The sequence below is a fragment of the Schistocerca gregaria genome, chromosome 2, assembly GCF_023897955.1.
Source record: "Schistocerca gregaria isolate iqSchGreg1 chromosome 2, iqSchGreg1.2, whole genome shotgun sequence".
NCBI lineage: Eukaryota > Metazoa > Arthropoda > Insecta > Orthoptera > Acrididae > Schistocerca > Schistocerca gregaria.
In genome coordinates, this window is record NC_064921.1 from 366,058,029 (window position 1) to 366,078,672 (window position 20,644).

At 42.2% G+C, this 20,644-nt stretch overlaps 1 protein-coding gene across 1 annotated transcript in view; it reads right to left on the bottom strand.

The window, feature by feature from the left end:
* Positions 1-20,644, bottom strand: part of LOC126335781 (adenylate cyclase type 3) — an 861,859-nt gene that overhangs the window by 171,120 nt on the left and 670,095 nt on the right. Inside the window, exon 13 of the mRNA XM_049999243.1 lies at positions 17,733-17,820. Coding sequence (XP_049855200.1) covers positions 17,733-17,820 — 88 coding nt within the window. The remainder of the gene's footprint in view (positions 1-17,732; positions 17,821-20,644) is intronic.

Sequence of the window (20,644 nt, forward strand, 5' to 3'; positions counted from 1 at the left end):
AACCTGCGATCGCAGCGGCCGCGTGGTTCTAGACTGTAGTGCCTACAACCGCTCGCCCACTACGGCCGGCTCTTCACTTTCACTAAGGATAGCAATGCCATCAGCGAATATTAGCATTGATATATTTTCGCCGTGAATTTTAATCCCACTGTTGAAACGGTCGTGTATTTCCCTCGTTGCTTCTTCAATGTAGATGTAACAGTACGATCGAAAGACTACCTCCCTGTCTTACATCCTTTTTAAGCTGAGCACTTCGATCTTGGTGTTCCAGTGTCATTGTTCCCTCTTGGTCTTTTAGATCTACGTATTGTATATTACCTGTCTACTCCTGTAGATTACCCCAATTTTTGTCAGAATTTCGAATATCTCGCATCTTTTTACATTGTCGAACGCTTTTTCAGAATCCAGTGAAGGTGTCTCAATTTTTATCAGTCTTCGTTCCATTATCAACCGCAACGTCAGAACTGCCTCTTTGGTGCCTTCACGTTTTCTGAAATCAAGCTGATCGTCATCTAACAGATCTTGAACTTTCTTTTCCATTCTTCTGTATACTTTCTTGTCAGTAACTTGGATGCATCAGCTCTTAAGCCCATTGTGCGATAATTCTCGCGCTTGATGGCACTTGCTACCTTCGGAATTGCGTGGACGATGATTTTGCAAAATTCTGACGATATATCGCCAGTCTCATACATTATGCACATCAACTTGAGTAGTTCTTTGGTTGATTTTAGAAATTCCGATGGAATGTTATTTATCACTTCTGCTTTATTTGATCTCAAGTGTTCCAGAGCTTTTGTAATTTCTGACTGTAATACTGGATCCTGTCCGTCTTTCTTATCGACTCCAGTTTCTTCTTCTATCCTGTGATTAGGGAAGTCCTCCCCTCATAGAAGCCTTCGATGTCATCTTTCCACGATGGCGCTCTTTCCCTTGTGTTTAGCAGTGGAGTGCCCACTGCACTGTTGGTGTCACCGGCCTTGCTTTTAATTTCACCAAAAGTTGTTTTGACATTCCAGTATGCTGAGTCAGTCCTCCCGACGATCATTTCTTTTACGATTTCTTTAACTTTTTCCACAGTCTTTTCGCCTTGGCTGCCACGCACTTCTTATTTATTTAGTTCCTAAGTGATTCGTATTGCTTATTCCTGTCTTCCCCTGAACATTTTTTTACTTCCTCCTTTTTGTCTATCAATTGAAATATTTCTTGTTACCTAAAGTTCCTTCCAAGTTACCTTCCTTGTACCTATGTCTGATTGTCCAACATCTGTGATTGCCCTTTTTAGAGATGTCCACTCCTCTTCAATTAAACTGTTTACTGCGACATTCCTTACCGGATAATTCACGTATTTGGTGATGTTCAAAAGCGTCTCATCTTTTCTTAGTAATTTAATATCCTACTTCCTTCTGCACTGATTCTTCTGTACGATTTTCTTAAACTTCAGTCTACTTTTCATCATTACTAAATTATCATCTGACTATGTACCCTATCAGCTCCCGGGTTGACCTTACATTAAAGTCTCTGATTTCGGTGTCTCTGTATAACCATGTCTCCACATATACTCCTCCTCTTGTGATTCTGGAACAGAGTATTTGCTATTACTAACCGAAATTTGATAAGAACACATTGAGTCTTTCTCCTCTCTTATTCCTACTACCAAGACTATACTCTCCCATAACCTTTGCTTCTACTGCTTCCCCCACAACCACTTTTCAGAACCCACGATTGCTAGACTTTAATCTACCTTTACACACTGAATTACCACTTCAGTATACTCATATACATTATCTATCTTTTCATCTTCTGCTTGCCACTTTGACACGCACATCAAAACTATGACTGTCGTGTTGGTTCGCTACCAAATCTGCTGAGAACAGCCCTGTCACTGAACTGCTCATATTAGATCACTCTCTGTCATGCTTACCTATTCATAACGAATCCCACTCCCTTATACCATTTTCTGCTCCTGTTGATATTACCCTATACTCGCCTGACCAGAAATCCTTGTTTTATTTCCGTTTCACTTCCGTGACTCCCACTATATCTAGACTGAGCCTGAGTATTTCCCTTTTCAGACTTTCTAGCTACCCTATCACGTTCAAAACTCTGACATTCAACGCCCCGACTCGTAGAACGTTATATTTCATTGATTATTCAACCTCCTTTTCGTGGTCACCTCGCCTTTGATAGTCCCCTACCAGAGATCCGAATGGAGGACTATTCCGGAATATTTTGCCAATGAAGGTATCATCATGAGATTTTTTTCAATTACGGGCCACATGTGCTGTGGATACACGTCATGTGTCTGTAATGCAGTGGTTTCATCGATTTCTGCATCGCCATGCCGCTGATCATTGCTGATGCTTCCGCTTTTAGGTGCAGTATCCCAGCCCAAGGACAAGAGAGTGCCCTGAACCTCTGTCTGCTCCTACGGCCTCTTTGAAAAGTCGTTGGCAGAATGATGGGTGACTTCTTATGCTGGAAGTCTTCGGCCGTCAATGCTGATCATTAATCAAAATTTAAGCGGTGGCGGGTTTCGAACTTTGGAGCAAGAATGTTTATATTATTAATCAGAGACGCTACCCCCCCCCCCCCCCCCCCCCCCCCCACCATTTTTTTAGTCTTATTTTGTTCGTTATGGCTCGTTTCATTTCTTCGGGGCGGACATCCCATGACATTCAATCAAGTTCATTGTCAATCCGTTGACTCAGTTTTTTATAACAGAGGGCTGGTAACCCGCTGACCGGACACTCTGAGCTACCGTGCCGGCACCCACAGAGCACGGATCTACCGCTAGCTTACGTGTTTCAAATGTAGGCATGAAATTAGGGAATTAGACGTCCAGAGTGAAGAACTGCCGGCTGATACTAAAGTAGATAACCGGTTCTAAGTGTCTGTTAAAAATATGATTAATAAGGAGGGCTGCAAAAATGAGGAAAATATTAACACAATCCGTAGTTTCTAAGAATGAAAATTCTGCACCCGGTTCTAAGGCAAACAAATCATGCGTGTTATGCGGAACAAACAGACTACTTTCGCCAATTACAGGGAAGTCTAGAAAGAAGCGGCGCTTTACAGGCATAAAAAATTGCCGGTCACTTACGAAAAGAATCCACAGATGGAGACAGGTATATTTATAGAATGGGGTGACACCGTTTTTATCTTTGAAGTCAAAAGGCATCATCATTCAAATGAGAATTCTGGAAACGTTTTGTTGATCATGATAACGTCCCAAGGCATTTCACTGCAGTGAGGAAACGAATTTTTTTTTTCCGAACGTTACTTCTATCTTTCATCCAATGGACCAGGGAGACACCAAAAGCTCAAACGTTTATACAGAAACATTGCTGCGTACGGTAGTAATCGGGAAAGTATATGAAAAACAATATGTGCTATTGAGAAAGGAAATTCACTATAAGGATGGTGCATATATGTCAGAAGGAAGTTGGGTTACTGTCAGTGACACTTTACTAGCATCTACATCTACAAATACATGGATACTCTGCAGACAACACTTAAGTGCCTGGCAGATGGTTCATCGAACCACCTTCACAATAATTCGCTATTATTCTAATCTCGAGCAGCGCACGGAAGAAACGAACACCTAAAGCTTTCCGTGAAAGCTCTGATTTCCGTTATTTTATTATGATGATCGTTTTCCCTATGTAGGTCGACGTCAACAAAATATTTTCGCCTTGGGAGGAGAAAGTTCGTGATTGAGATTTCGCGGGAAGATCCCAGTGCAACGAGAAACGCCGTTGTTTAAATGATGTCCACTCCAGAATAGTGTATAATGTCGGTGACACTGTCTCCCATATTTCTCGATAATACAAAACGTACTGCCTTTCTTTGTACTCCATTAACCCTATCTGGTAAGGATCACACAACGCGAAGCAGTACTCCCAAAGAGGACGGACAAATGTAGCCAGTCTCTTTAAAAGATCTGTTGCATCATGTAAGTTTTCTGCCAAGAAAACGCAGTCTTTGGTTGGCCTTTCCCATAACATTTTCTATGTGTTACTTCAAATTTAAGTTCTTCGTAATTGAAATTTCTAGGTTTTTAGTTGAATTTAGATTTGACTGCTTTATCGTGTAACCGAAGAAAACGGATTCCTTTTAGCACTGATGTGGATGACCTAACGCCTTTCATTATCTAGGATCAACGTCTCGCACCAAACAGATATCTTTTGTAAATCGGGTTGCAATTTGGTTTGATATTCTGAAGAATTCACTAAACGATAAACGACAGCTTCATCTGAAAAAAAAACAAAAAAAACACAACAAAGACGGGTGTAAGGACTGTTTCTATAAATAAAGAACAATAGAGGACGTGAAACACTATCTTGGGGAACGCCAGAAATCACTTCAGTTTTTCTAGATGATTTTCCGCCAGTTAATTTGGAATAAGCTCCTTCCTTCCGATGAGCAGCTGAGGAGCAATCAAACAACCAATTTTCTGTTGAACTGATTGGTTAGGTAAAGAATCTTCAACATTTGAAGAATACAACCAGAATAATATTCAAGACCGCCTCGAATGTGATGCTGATGCCCTGGCTATCAAGTATTGACGAACAATGAAATAATTGCCATTGTAATCTACGGCCGAAGCCTTTACGACAACGTGGAAAAACGACCATGCAGTGAGGAAGCATTTCACTAGCATGAGACGACCGTCAAGTGGTTAGAAGAACAAAAAGAATGTTTGCTTTCCAGTTGCTGCCTTTAAAATGTTTGCAGTATTTAGCGGCAGGGAAAACGAATCGTTACTCTGAAGCAGAAACAGATTTCAGATTTATTATTACGGATTTCATATCAAGTGCCGAGAATGTTGACCCTTAGCATTGCTACACTGAGGTAACATGTCATGGGATAGCCATATGCACACAGGTAGCGGTAGTACGGCGTACACGAGGTATAAAAGGGCAACGCACTGCAAGAGCTCTCATATGCACTCGGATGAGTCATGTGAAAAGTTTTTTTTACGTTCTTATGGCCGCACGAAGGGAATTAACAGACTTTCAACGCGGAATGGTAATTGGAGGTGGACGCAAGGGACATTCCACTTTGGAAATCGTTAGAGAGTTCAATATTTCGAGGCGCATATCGTCAGGAGTATGCCGAGAACACCAAATTTCAGCCATTGCCTCCTACAACGGACAACGCAGTGGCCGACGGCCTTCGCTTAACGACCGACAACAGCGGCGTTTGCCTAGAGTTGTCAGTGCAAACATTGTGTGAAAGAACCGCAGAAATCAGTGTGGAACATCCACTGCCACTTGAGAGACAGATATTGATGCATCTCTCATAGAACGTATTTGGCACTGTTTACCTGGATATTGTTATTATACGTGAACGAGTAACGCTTTTCTTATAATTATTGTGCTTCTTTTAAGTATAGTTTAGAACCGTTTTACTTCGCTGAGGTGAAAAAGTCAGTAAATTGAATCACCGCTAAATAATAATTACGCCTCTGCAACTCACAGGCCCTTCCACTCCACAGATTATGTTGCTTCTTAAATTACCGTTATATTTAAATACAAACATAAATTAGACAATAAGACTGATTTACTCTCCCTGGTCTCTTCAACTACACACCCAGTTCACTCGACATCTGTGAAAATAACATATTGCAGCTACTCTCGCACGGTGCTATTATTTGTTCAGTACTGCTGCTTCGATAACCAGACTAAATGTTACTTGAAGACTTAGTGAAAGCACGTAACGCAGTGTCTTCGTCACTTCTGTGAGCATCTACTTGTTGATTCTTCTTAATACCATTCCATTTCTTAGCTTACCTACGAATCTAATTTCTAACCATTCCATGAACTAAGGTATATTTTTCCTTCCTTGTATTTCCACAGACCCACATTTCAGTTTAACACATTTCAACGCTTGAAATATTCATTTCTGAAACATCTCCTGCTGACCTTGACCTTGACCAGTGATATGAAACGTCCTGGCAGATTAAAACTGTGTGTCGGACCGAGATTTGAACTCGGGAGCTGCACCTTTCGCGGACAAGTGTTCTCCAACTGACCTACCTAAGCGCGACTTATGACCAATCCTCACAGCTTTGCTTCCGCAGTATCTCATCTCCTACGTTCCAAACTTCAGAAAATCTCTCCTGCGAAACTTGCAGCATTAGTATTTCTGGAAGAAATTATACTGTGGAGAATTCGAGTCTCGATCCTGTACACAGGTTTAATCTGCCAGGGAGTTTCATATCAGTGACAATCCACTGCAGTGGGAAAGGTGTCAGTTTGGAAACATTCCCCAGGCTGTGGATAAACTTTGTCGCAGTGGTGTCATAGTCCTGAAAGTTTCGCAGGTGAACTCCTGTGAAGTTTGGAACGTAGGAGATGGGGTACTGGCGGAAGTAAGCTGTGAGGACGAGTCGCGAATCGTGTTCGTGTAGCTTAGTCGGTGGAACACTTGTCAACGAAAGGCAAAGATCCTGAATTCGGATCTCTGTCCGGCAGATAATTTTAATATGCGGGAAAGTTTAATTTCAGCGTAAATTTCGCTGCAGATTGAGAAGTTTCATTCTGAAGTTTGATATAATTCCAGTGAAATTGCTGTCTTTTTCCATAAATGAGAGATCGACTGCGACTAATTGACGTCTCTCAAATCGACTGCTTTAGATGAAAACTCCTCTGTAATTACAAGTTAAAATTCTGTGTAGTAAATTTGGCTCTTATGAAGTATAGCACACTTTCAGCCCATACATAAAATCGTTTGAAATTATCCTTCTGCTTCCATATTGAGCTTTATACGGAATGACAATTACGGAACTATATGAAAAAACGTAAATTAGTTAAAATCTACGGCGTACACAGAACTTTATTCAACATGTAAACGTTACTATAGATATTCGGATTTTGGTTATGACATGTTCGACATGCATGCCACCATTAGCGATAATGTGACGCAGACGAATAATGAAATTTTGCATGACCGCTGAAGTGTCGGGACATTGATGCTGTCGATAACGTCCTGAATAGTTGTTTTCAGCCCATCAATGGTTTTGGGTTTACTACTGTTCATCTTTAATTTAATATAGCAGCTCAACAAGGAGTCATATGTGTTCAGATCCAGTGAATACCAGTGGCCTCTGGGTACACCAGAGCCAGGATGCGGTCCGCAAAATGCTCCTCAGTACATCAAACACTCTCCTGCTTCGAATGGGTCGAGGTCTGACTTGCTTGAACCACTTCTTGTCGAAATAAGGGTCACTTTGATAATGAGGATGAAGTCCTTTTCCAAAACCTTGAGGTACCGTTCGGTAGTCACCGTGTCATCAAGGAACATCACACCGACTATTCTGTGACTGGACATTGCCCACCACACAGTCACCCATTGAGGGTAAAGAGACTTCTCCATCCTGAAATGCTGATTATCAGTCCCTCAAATGTATCAATTTTGCTTATTGACGAACCCATCCAAATGAAAGTGGGCTTTGTCGTTAACCCAAACCATCATGTGCATACTAATTCCCATTATGCCCATCGGCCAACCGTGCAGTTTGAACGTCTTAACGGAAACCGTTCAGAAGTCATGCCGATTTTATTTCATATATTTCAATAATTGTCATCTGGTAACTGTATTTACTTTTGTCATTCTTTGACATTAGTGATTAACGTTGTCAGTTTATGTAACAATCACGATTGTTCATTTTAGGGTAACTTAGCTCTATGAATACGACGATGTGTAATGATTGTCACACACTGAACAGCATTTGAGATTGATCTGAAGATGGCTCACCAGTGAGCCGAAACCGGTAATGAGTAATGAAATATTTGCGATCTTGTTGTAGGATTTTTATCCACACACAGGTAATTACTTTATCAGTTTTGTACGTGTGGTTCAAGTCGTCTTTTACAAATTACTTTTGGCTATACTTACATACACCGAGAGTCATCTTCCATAGTGACATAACAGGTTGTGTCAGAGATAGCATCCACGAACGAAACATGCAAAGCCTGATGTCGAAGCATACCTCACCTTAGTTTTAACACTCTTTTTTAAAAAAAATTAAAGAATTGACGTATTTAAAACGAAACAAACGGTCAAAATATATCGTTTCTAAAAATAAATATAATTTAAAATTACAGGTATTTAATCAAAAGATCGATACACGTTCATCGACAAGTCTGCTGATACTTTCCCTAGTGAAAATCCAATGTATGTTTAGTAATAATCATATCAAATATAATCTTTTGATATACATGTCAGTAACATTGTTTGATTTTTATTTAGCCATTTTTAATGATTTTACGTTTTGTATGATTTAGCCCTTTTTCCAATTTCAATCCGATACTAAAAGTATAGTCTAAATATAATTTGCCTGTGAACGGAACCGGCGGGTTGCATGGGTCCCTGAATAATGTTTCGCTCCACTGAATCGGAAGATTGGCCCTCGGTGTAATTGAAAATTATGCAGAACTTAATTTATGTGAATGATGGGCTGGGGAAAACTGGAAAAGAAGAGACTCGAAGGGAGCTGCCAAAGAAGGATGCTGAAAATTAGACAGGCTAATCAAATAAGAAATGAAGACTTTCTCCGTAGAAGAGGCGAGAAAAGGAACTTACGGAGGACATTGACAACAAGCGGAGACGCGATAATATGTGCTAAGATATCAGCGAATAATTTCCATGGTAATGGAGGGATCTGTAAAGGGTAAAAGCTATATGGGAAGGCAGAGATTAGAATATATCCCACAAGTGAGTGAGGATGTTGAGTGCACTGCTACTGTGAGGCTCACACAAGACTTGAATTCATTGCATCTCGTATCAAACTAGTCAGAAAACTGATGACACCCTATTCCTCCCCCTCCCCCCTCAAAATAGTAGAACACGTCGTAATTCTGACGTAGGGCTTGTTTGTCGCTGTGAGAATGACGTTAGAAGGTCAGAAGCCACCATAGAAAAATGAGCAGCCGCGGAAGAAGGTGGGCAGTTGTGTGGACAATTTCTGTAGAGCGTTGACTTATTTAGGTCAGCGCTTCTGGTTTTTAGAATTATTAAATAATTTGTTGGCAATGCTGACTAATCCCGTCTAAGAAGTCTTTGTTTTTGAACTGAACAGTAATAAAAGAACGTTACTAGAAAGTTTTATATACCCAAGCTCACGAAAAAAAATCTATGGACTTGCACCCCTAGACAACTAACAACCAAAAGATAGGTATTTTGACGGGAGCTGTGGGCTAGAGACTCTGATGATGAGGAAGCATAACTAGATCTCAACAGGACATTTAACTTCTCGGAGAACAGTTTTATTTTAAATGCTGGTGTTTCTTCCTCCCGACTTTTCTTTGGCCGGCGCGTGTCATCTTTCTTACATCAAAATAATAATGAAAATAGTTAAGCTTCGTCGAGGAAAGCGAAACACAAAAATAAAAAGAAGTGTGCAATTAATGTTAATGACTGTCATTTTTTTCTAGAAATCTGAAATTGTGCTATATGTGAAGGAAAGGAGCTCCTCTGCTTTTAATAAGCATGTGGTTCAGAGTTAACCAAATAGCTTTCCTGGTGAAATTTGTAAAATAATGCCGCAAAAACATCATTTGGACACCATCTCGGATGCCTTTAAAAAGGTCTTGTACACGCGGAAGTCTGTAGTGTTGAAGACGTAATATCTACATTTACGTCTACATGGATACTCTGCAAATCACGTCTATTTGTCTGGCAGAGGGTTCACCGGATCACCTTCACAATTTTCTATTTTTCCAATCACGTATAGCGAGCAAAGAAGGAAAACATGTGCCTTTTAGTATGAGCTCTGATTTTCCTTACTTTATCATGGTTCTCCTTTCTCCCTATGTAGGTCGGCGTCAACAAAATATTTTCGCTGTTGGAGGAGTAAGTTGGTCATTGGAATTTCGTGAGAAGTTTGCTCTGTAACGAAAAACGGCTTTGTTTTAATGACGTCCATGCCAAATCCTGTATAATTTCAGTAACACTCTCTCCCCTATTTCACGGCAATACTGAACGTGCTGACCTGCTTTGAACCTTTTCGACGTACTCCGTCCATTCTAAGGATACCACACTACGCAGGAGTATTCTAAAAGTGGATGGACAAGCGTAGTTTAGGCAGTCTCCTTAGTAGATATAATATATTTTCTAAGTGGCCTACCAATAAAATGCAGTCTTTGATTAGTCTTCCCCACATCATTTTCTATGTGTTCCTTTCCAATTTAAGTTATTCGTAATTGTACATCTTATATATTTAGTTGAATTTACGGCCTTTAGATTTGGCTGATTTATCGTGTAACCGAAGTTTAACGGATTCATTTTATTACTCATCTGGATGACCTCACATTTTTCGTTATTTAGGGTCAACTGCCAATTGTTGCATCATACAGATATTTTTTCTAAATCGTTTTGCAATTTGTTTTTCTCTTCTGACGACAGCGTCATCTACAAGCAACCTAAGACGGCTGCTCAGATTGTCTCCCAAATCCTTTATACAGATAAAAAACGGCAAAGGGCCTATAACACTAACTTGTAGAACGCCAGAAATCAATTCTGTCTTACTCGAAGACTTTTCGTCAGTTACTAAAAACTGTGACCTCGAATCACGAATCCAGTCACATAACTGAGACGATTTTCCATAAACACGCAATTTCACTACAAGCGGCTTGTGTGGTACAGTGTCAAAAGCTTTCCGGAAATCCAGAAATACAGAATCAATTTTAAATCCCATGTCAATAACACTCAACACTTCATGCGGGTAAGGAGCAGTTCACGTGAATAAAGAGCTAGTTGTGTTTCACAGGAACGATGTTTTCTAAATCCGTGTTGACTATGTGTCAATAGACCGTTTTCTTCGAGGTAATTCACAATGTTCGAACACAAAGTACTACATGACGGTACTGATCTAGCAATGTTCGCAGCTTCTCAGGATGCTCGCTGACAACTGAATAGTGACATATCGATGTTAATGATATGGGCCTGTAATTTAGTGGATTACTCCTAATACCTTTCTTGAATATTGGTGTGACCTGTGCAACTTTCCAGTCCTCGGGTGTGGATCTTTCGTCGAGCGAACAGTTGTATATGATTGTTAAGTATGGAGCTAATGCATCAGCATACTCGGAAAGGAACCTAACTGGTATACAGTCTTGACCAGAAGACTTGCTTTTATTAAGTGATTTAAGTTGTTTTACTACTCCGAAGATATTTACTTCTACGTCACTCACGTTGGCAGCTGTTCTTGAACCGAATCCTGGAATATTTACTTCGTCTTCTTTTGTGAAGGCACTTCGGAAGGCTTTGTTTAGTGACTCTGCCTTGGCAGCACTGTTTTCGATTGTATCTCGATTGCTATCGCGCAGCCGAACGGTCATAGGCGCTGCAGTCATGGACTGTGCGGCTGTTCCCGGCGGAGGTTCGAGTCCTCCCTCGGGCATGGGTGTGTGTGTTTGTCCTTAGGATAATTTAGGATAAGTAGTGTGTAAGCTTAGAGACTGATGACCTTAGTAGTTAAGTCCCATAAGATTTCACACACATTTGAACATTTTGAGCTATCGCGCAGAGAAGGCACTGATTGTGTCTTGCCGCTAGCATACTTCAAATACGACCCGAATCTCTTTGGATTTTCTGCCAAGTTTCGAGACAAAGTTTCGTTGTGTAAACTATTATAAGCATCTCGCATTGATGTCCGCGCTAAATTTCGATCTTCTGTAAAAGATTGCCAATCTTGGAGTTTTTGTCTCTGTTTAAATGTGGCATATTTTTTTCGTTGTTTCTCCAACAGTGTTCTGACCCGTTTAGTGTTCCAAGGAGGATCAGATCCGTCGTTTTTTAATTTATTTGGTAGAATTCTTTCAATTGTTGCAAATAAGTGGAGACTGTCTTTCAGGAAGGCGCAAAGTGAATTTTTATCTACCGTTTTTTAATAGGTATATTTTTCTTTTACTTTTGGAGGATTTGGGGGTTACAATATTCAGCCTCGCTACGACAACTCTGTGTTCACTAGATCCTGTATCCGTTTTGGTGCTCGTTATTAACTCAGGATTATGTGTTGCTAATAGGTCAAGTGTGTTTTGACAATAGTTTACTATTCGCGTGGGTACATGAACTAACTGCTCGAAATAATTTTCAGAGAAGGCGTTTAGCACAATTTCGGGTGATGTTTTATGTGCACCTCCGGAATTAAGCATGTATTTTCGCCAACATATTGAGGGAAAATTACAGTCACCACCAACTATAATTGTGTGAGTCGAGTACGTGCTTGAAATTAAACTCATGTTTTCTTTGAATCTTTCAGCAATTGTATCATCTGAATTGGGAGATCGGTAAAAGGATCCAATTATTACTCTATTCCAGTTGCCGACAATGACCCATGACCACATTAACTCAGAGGACTTACATACTTCAATTTTGCGACAAGATAAACTACTTCTAACAGCAACAAACACGCAACCGCCAACCGTGTTTAGGCTATCCTTGCGGAACACCGTTTGGTTCTTTGCAAAAATTTTGGCTGATCTTATCTCTGGCCTTAGCCAGCTTTCAGTGCCTATATGGATTTGAACATCAGTGCTTTCTATTAGCGCTTGGAGCTCTGGTACTTTCCCAACACAGCACAACAATTTACAACTCTTTTATCGATGGTTCCTGTATCTACGTTTTTCCTGTGTTCGACCTGCACCCTTTGTGACTGAAGCCCTTTCTGTGTTTTTCCGAGACCCTCTAACCTAAAAAACCGCCCAGTCCACGCCACACAGCCCCTGATATCCGTGTAGCTGCCTCCTGCTTATAGTGGACTCCTGACCAATTCCGCTGAACCCGAAACCCAACCACCCTATGGCGCAAGTCGAGGAATCTGCAGCCTACAGGGTCACAGATCCATCTGAGCCTCTGATTCAGTCTCTCCACTCGACTCTGTACCAGAGGCCTGCAATCGGTCCTGTCGACTATGCTACAAATGGTGAGCTCTGCCTTCACCTCGCAAGCAAGACTGGCAGCCTTTACCACTCCTGTTAGCTGCTCGAAACCAGAGAGAATCTCTTCTGATCCGAAGTGACACACGTCATTGGTACCGACGTGAGCCACCACCTGCAGCTGGCTGTACCCTGTGCTCTTCATGACATCCGAAAGGACCCGTTCAGTGTCTGTAATGACTCCACCCAGAGTGTACATTGGCTTTCTTCCCATTCTTGGCAGCCATGTCCGTAAGGGGCACCACAACGCGCCTAACGTTGGAGTTCCCGACTATCAATAATTCCACCCTCCATAATTGCCCGGATCTTTCGTGCTTACAGGTTTCCTCTGAAACAAGATAGGTGCAGGCATCTGGCTCAACGACAGCGTCTGCCACAGACAGCACCTGAAACCTACAGACGCGCGAAATTTGGCACGTACTTCGATGCGAGATGCCTTTAATAAGTTCCACAACGAAACATTGTCTCGAAATTTGGTAGAAAATCCGAAGAAATTCTGGTCGTATGTAAAGTACACAAGCGGCAAGACGCAGTCAATACCTTCGCTGCGCAGTGCCGATGGTACTGTTATCGACGACTGTTCCGCTAAAGCGGAGTTATTGAACGCAGTTTTCCGAAATTCCTTCAGCAGGGAAGACGAATGGAATGTTCCAGAATTTGAAACATGAACATCTGCTAGCATGAGTTTCTTAGAAGTAGATACCTTAGGGGTTGCGAAGCAACTCAAATCGCTTGATACGGGCAAGTCTTCAGGTCCAGACTGTATACCGATTAGGTTCCTTTCAGATTACGCTGATACTATAGCTCCCTACTTAGCACTCATATACAACCGCTTGCTCACCGATAGATCTGTACCTACAGATTGGAAAATTGCGCAGGTCGCACCAGTGTTCAAGAAGGGTAGTAGGAGTAATCCATTTAACTACAGACCTATATCATTGACGTCGGTCTGCAGTAGGGTTTTGGAGCATATACTGTATTCAAACATTATGAATCACCTCGAAGGGAACGATCTATTGACACGTAATCAGCATGGCTTCAGAAAACATCGCTCTTGTGCAACGCAGCTAGCTCTTTATTCGCACGAAGTAATGGCCGCTATCGACAGGGGATCTCAAGTTGATTCCGTATTTCTAGATTTCCGGAAAGCTTTTGACACCGTTCCTCACAAGCGACTTCTAATCAAGCTGCGGAGCTATGGGGCATCGTCTCAGTTGTGCGACTGGATTCGTGATTTCCTGTCAGGAAGGTCGCAGTTCGTAGTAATAGACGGCAAATCATCGAGTAAAACTGAAGTGATATCGGGTGTTCCCCAGGGAAGCGTCCTGGGACCTCTGCTATTCCTGATCTATATAAATGACCTGGGTGACAATCTGAGCAGTTCTCTTAGATTGTTCGCAGATGATGCTGTAATTTACCGTCTAGTAAGGTCATCCGAAGACCAGTATCAGTTGGAAAGCGATTTAGAAAAGATTGCTGTATGGCGTTCAGGTGGCAGTTGACGCTAAATAACGAAAAGTGTGAGATGATCCACATGAGTTCCAAAAGAAATCCGTTGGAATTCGATTACTCGATAAATAGTACAATTCTCAAGGCTGTCAATTCAACTAAGTACCTGGGTGTTAAAATTACGAATAACTTCAGTTGGAAGGACCACATAGATAATATTGTCGGGAAGGAGAGCCAAAGGTTGCGTTTCATTGGCAGGACACTTAGAAGATGCAATAAGTCCACTAAAGAGACAGCTTACACTACACTCGTTCGTCCTCTGTTAGAATATTGCTGCGCGGTGTGGGATTCTTACCAGGTGGGATTGACGGAGGACATCGAAAGGGTGCAAAAAAGGGCAGCTCGTTTTGTATTATCACGTTATAGGGGAGAGAGTGTGGCAGATATGATACACGAGTTGGGATGGAAGTCATTACAGCATAGACGTTTTTCGTCGCGGCGAGACCTTTTTACGAAATTTCAGTCACCAACTTTCTCTTCTGAATACGAAAATATTTTGTTGAGCCCAACCTACATAGGTAGAAATGATCATCAAAATAAAATAAGAGAAATCAGAGCTCGAACAGAAAGGTTTAGGTGTTCGTTTTTCCCGCTCGCTGTTCGGGAGTGGAATAGTAGAGAGATAATATGATTGTGGTTCGATGAACCCTCTGCCAAGCACTTAAATGTGAATTGCAGAGTAGTCATGTAGATGTAGATGTATATGTAGTCAGACTAATTGGGGAGGCCTTACCTGCGGCCCACAGGTATGTCTTTCACCACCTGCAACGCCCCAGGGCGTCTCTCACTCGATCACAGGTGAGAGGTTAACCTCAATGCGAACAGGGCTGGCCACTGGTGAGGACCGATCAGAGGACTCGGGAGTATTGGACTTCTGTTGGATCCCCACAGCCGGCCCACAACAGTGGTGCCCTTCTACTACAGCCTTAAGCCGTGTAACCGAATCGATCACAACCTGGAGCTGAGAGCGAAGTGTCACTAATTCTGCTTGCATCCCCACACGACAATCAGAGTCCCTATCCATACCGAAGACCGTGAAAAACTAAAGTACCCATATAATCGGACTGTCGTCACGTGCTGCGGAACTCTGCTGCAGATACTGGTGAAAACGCAGGAACTGACACGAGAAACTATATAAATTAGATTAATATGCAGATATTCAAAAACCGAGCTACCGAAACACTCAGGTGAAACCATATAATTCGCCCCTGATTACACAAGAAACTTCCATTTCAAAGCATTGGCGACGATCCTGTCCGACAGTATACTATCAACTGTCTTGGCGACGTTGCGTTTCGGAGGTTGAGAGTGTAATGTAGTTTTCTTCAGTTACCATTCATTTTTTACAATCTGAAGATGACGGCTAAGTCTGTCGAAACTGGATGTTTTAAAGAAACAGACATTTATGCCATCTTGGCTTTAGAATGTTTTTAGCTAAAATATTTAATTAATGAGAGATAGTTAGATAAGTTCTCGAATGGCGCCGTGATCAAGAAGCAGATTTTTCTCGTTTGTTAAGTAGAACGTTTTGACCATTGTTTACAGAGACATTGTGATTGTGTTGAGAAATAGTGTCCTGTATTTGCGACACTTTGAAGTGTGTTGCAGCATTCAATAAAAGTTACTTCACCTGCCACAATAACGTGCAAATTACTTTTTGAAGTCCCCCTGAAGAGTAAAGATTAAGTTCAAAAGTAAAAGAGTAAATAGCTCTTTTAAAATGTAAATGCTTTGGCTAATTCGCGTTGCAGTCTGTAAGTCAATATATGCATTGTACTACACACATTATAAAGTAGCCTGTGTTCTTACTCAGAGTTCAAGCTATCTCCATATCAAATTTCATTAAGATCGTTTCAACGGTGTAGTCGTGAATACGTAACAGACAGAGTTACTTTCGCATTTACACTGAAACGCCAAAGAAACTGGTACACCTGCCTAATATCGTGTAGGGTCCCCGTGACTATGCAGAAGTGCCGCAAAAAGACGGTGCATGGACTCGACTAATGTCTGAATTAGTCCTGGAGAGAACTGACACCATGAATCCTGCAGGCTGTCCATAAATCCGTTAGAGTACGAGGGGGCTGAGATCTCTCCCGAACAGCTCGTTGCAAGGCATAAGGGATCCCAGATATGCTCAATAATGTTCATGTTTGGGAAGTTTAACTCAGAAGTTTAAACTCAGAACAGTGATCCTGGAACCACTCTGTAGCAATTCTGGAAGTGATTCTATGGATGTCTCATTGTCCTCTGGAATTGCCGAAGTCCGTCGGAATGCACAATGGAGGTGAATGGATGCAGGTGATCAGACAGAATGCTTACGGAAGTGTCATCTGTCAGAGTCGCATCTAGACGTATCAGGGGTCCCATATCACTCCAACTACACATGCCCCACACCATTACAGAGTCTCCACCCTCTTGAACATTCCCCTGCTGACTTGCAAGATCCATGGATTCATGAGGTAGTCTCCACACCTGTACATGTTCATCCACTCGATACAGTTTGAAAAGAGATTCGCCCGACCGGGCAACATTTTTGCAGTCGTCAACAGTCCAATGTCGTTGTTGACGGGCTCAGGAGAGGCGTAAATCTTTGTGTCGTGCAGTTTTAAAGGGTACACGAGTGGGCTTTCGACTCCGAAAGCCCATATCGATGATGTTTCGTTGAATGGTTCGCAGGCTGACAATTGGTGATGGCTCAGCAATTTGCGGAAGGGTTGCACTTCTGTCGCGTTGAACGATTCTCTTCAGTCGTCGTTGGTGCAGTTCTTGCAGCATCTTTTTACGGCCACAGCAATGTCGGATTCCTGATATTCACGGTACACTCGTGAAACGGTCGTACGAAAAAATCCCCACTTAGTCGCTGCCTCTGAGATGCTGTGTCCAATCGCTTGTGCGCTGACTATAACAACAGGTTCAGACAGACTTAAATGTTGATAACCTGCCATTGTAGCAGTAGTAACCGATGTAACAACTGCGCCAGACACATGTTGCCTTATGCAGGCGTTGCCGACCCTAGCGCCGTTTTCTGTTTGTTTACATGTCTGTGTGTTTGAATACGCATGCCTATACTAGTTTGTTTGGCGCTTTCGTGTATAATATTGGTATGTGAGTATAGATAGGAAAGAAAACGACACCACAGCTGAGCGTTTCACACGTGATGTGTCTGAAAAGAGTAAATGTTAGTGTGAATGTGGTGTAGGAGCTGATGAGCACAGGTGAGGGCACCAACGTGTTGACAGCGATTCGATTCTGGTATCTGCAGGCGCAGATCTGTGTACTTACCGAGGGGAAGAACTCTGCGACAGACACGAGCGCCAGTGCCAGCAGCAGCAACACGGCGACGCCGGCCAGAGACACGCTCAGGACGTCCCTGAAAATGCCACCATCCGTGAGTTCGAAACGTGCAGAAATAGTGACAATATGCGCTGACCTCTTTCATGCAGGCTATTTGAACAAGAAATCACCACATAGAGGAACAGCGAAATTTGGGCAAATAACTCACAAAATAGGCGTATATTACATCAGTTGAAAGCAAATTACTTTTATATGTAATTCTGCGGGCTATCGTGACCGTTGCCATTGATGTTAAAATCTTCTGTGGTATTAGGCCGCGTCAGTTTTACTAAAATGACCGACGTTTCGACCCCTCTGCTGGGATCTTCCTCAGGATCTTATGGTGTCCATTACTGCTAGAACACTGTCAGAGACGAGTGTCGCGTCCTCTTATAAAGGGGATTTTTCTCGCGTTCGTGCTGGAGAAGTGATAGTATTGGTTAAAATCCTTATGGCTATCATTGGTGGGCCATATTCATAGGCTAATATTTCCGCTCTGTTGCAGAAGAAGAGGAGTTGTTGGTTGATCTCCCGTAGATACCATTGGCGGCCCATCGTCATTGGATAGAAAGGCGCTATTCCGCACTTACACTGGAAAAGGGGCATTGGTTGAAATTCCAGCTGCTAGTATGGGTTGGTCGTCATCATTGGCTGGATTCGAAACGGACAGAGCAAGAGAGGAGGACTGTTTACCCAAAATATTATTGCCCGCAAGTTACTTACAGCGCGTTGTTTACGTCGCTCGCACACCACGGTCGAGTATTCACTTCCTTGATGGCGAGGAGCCACGATGCCGGAAGCCTGTAGCAGTCCTCTATATTGAACTTACATGCATTCTTGGCTGTTTCTACCGCTTCTCGGACTTTCCTTCTAGAAATGTTTGTTTCCTTAGCCAGTACAAGTACGTTATTAAAATCGATGTCAGAGCCACAGTTCTCATGATGTTCCGCTACTGCCGATTTTGGGCTTTGTTTCAGCCTCATGTGCAGTTCGTGTTCCTTAATGCGTTCCTTAACAGTTCTTCCCGTTTCACCTGTATACTCTTCGTCGTAGCCACATGTCACATGATAGACGCCTGCATTGTGGAGGCAATCGGGTGCATTCGTTTTCCTTCGGAAAAATCTTTCATTTTGCTTTGATTAAAAAAATGTCTGAATACCATTTTTCTTTATGAATTCTTCTTATGCGGTAAGTGATCCCAGAAAAGAACGGTAACGTAATGGAGTGAGAAGGCGGTTCCTCTTTATCAAACCAAATGGTATGTCGAATGTCGTTTAGAAATCAGTAACTCCGTTAATCGATTCTTGTCTATGGTATAATTGGACATACGTTAATGAAGCACAATAAGAAATAAAAGAAAAGATACAAGTGTGAGAAGTTAGATGATCATACAACTATTCCAGATATGTACATGGATTGCTGCAATTGTGATTTACCACGTTTCTTCTGTTGAAAAATGGGCACCACAGCTAAAAATTTGTGACATCCAGAGATATCTGTATTAAGCAAGTTAATCTTGGCAATATGGACTAACTGTCGGTTGGAAATCCAAGCTGAGTCAAAGAAATGGATAAAAACAACGTTGTTGGTCTACCAACATTCCGCACATGTTTTTGAAGGCCCAGCGTTGGATCATGGATCCCTGTTTTATTAATGGGATCTAAATACATTCAAGTATCTCGAGCTCTTAAGATATGCTGCTGCCGCAGTTATTGGCAGATATCCCACTGGGCATAAGGCAGCCAGTGTGGTACCAACATGATGGGTGTCCCTTCTGTTCAGCACATGTAGAGACAGACGCTTTTAGAGCGTTCAGCAAAATGTAGAAAAATGTAAGTTAATGCGGATAGTTAGGAAATGCAAACCCGTAAAGTTCAGAAATAGCATTAATAGTGTCTTGCTTGACACAGTCATTTCTTTTAAATATCTGGGCGCTACGTTGCACAGCGATTTTAGACGGAACAAGCATTTGAGGATTATGGTAGGAAAGGCTAATGGTAGACTTCGGTTTATTGGGATAATTCTAGCAAAGTGTGGTTCATCTGTAAAGGACACCACATATAATACGGTACTGCAACCTGTTCTTGAGCCGGCCGCGGTGGTCTCGCGGTTCTAGGCGCGCAGTCCGGAACCGTTCGACTGCTACGGTCGCAGGTTCGAATCCTGCCTCCGGCATGGATGTGTGTGACGTCCTTAGGTTAGTTAGGTTTAAGTAGTTTTAAGTTCTAGGGGACTGATGACCACAACAGTTGAGTCCCATAGTGCTCAGAGCCATTTGAACCATTTGTTTGAACCTGTTCTTGAGTACTGCTCGAGGTTTGGCCCTGTAAGACGTCGGATTAAAGGAAGACATAGAAACAATTCATGGGCGGACTGCTAAATTTGTTACCGGTAGGTTCGACCTACACGAAGGGTTACGGAGATGCTTCGGGAACCCAAATGGGAGTCCCTGGAGGGGAGGCGACGTTCTTTTCGAGGAACATTATTAAGACAATTTAGAGAATCGCCATCTGAAGCTGACTGCCGAATGATTCTGTTGCCTCTAACATACACCGCGCGTAAGGACCACGAAGATGAGATAAGTGAAATTAGGGCCCGTGCGGAGCCATACAGACAGTCGTTTCCCTCCTTCTATTTGCAAGTGGAACAGGAAAGGAAATGGTTTACTACTGGTACAGGGTACCCTCCACACTAGCAAAACTTAGCACTTATATACTTTCATCTGTAGCCAAAATTAAAACTGAAGGTCTTTTAGAAAATGCTTTATTACACGGACCAGTGCTGCCCTTAACTCCAGATGTCATTCAGCGTGCCGTATTGTTTCTGCAGGGTCACTGTATAGCGCTTAGTTAAGGACGAAC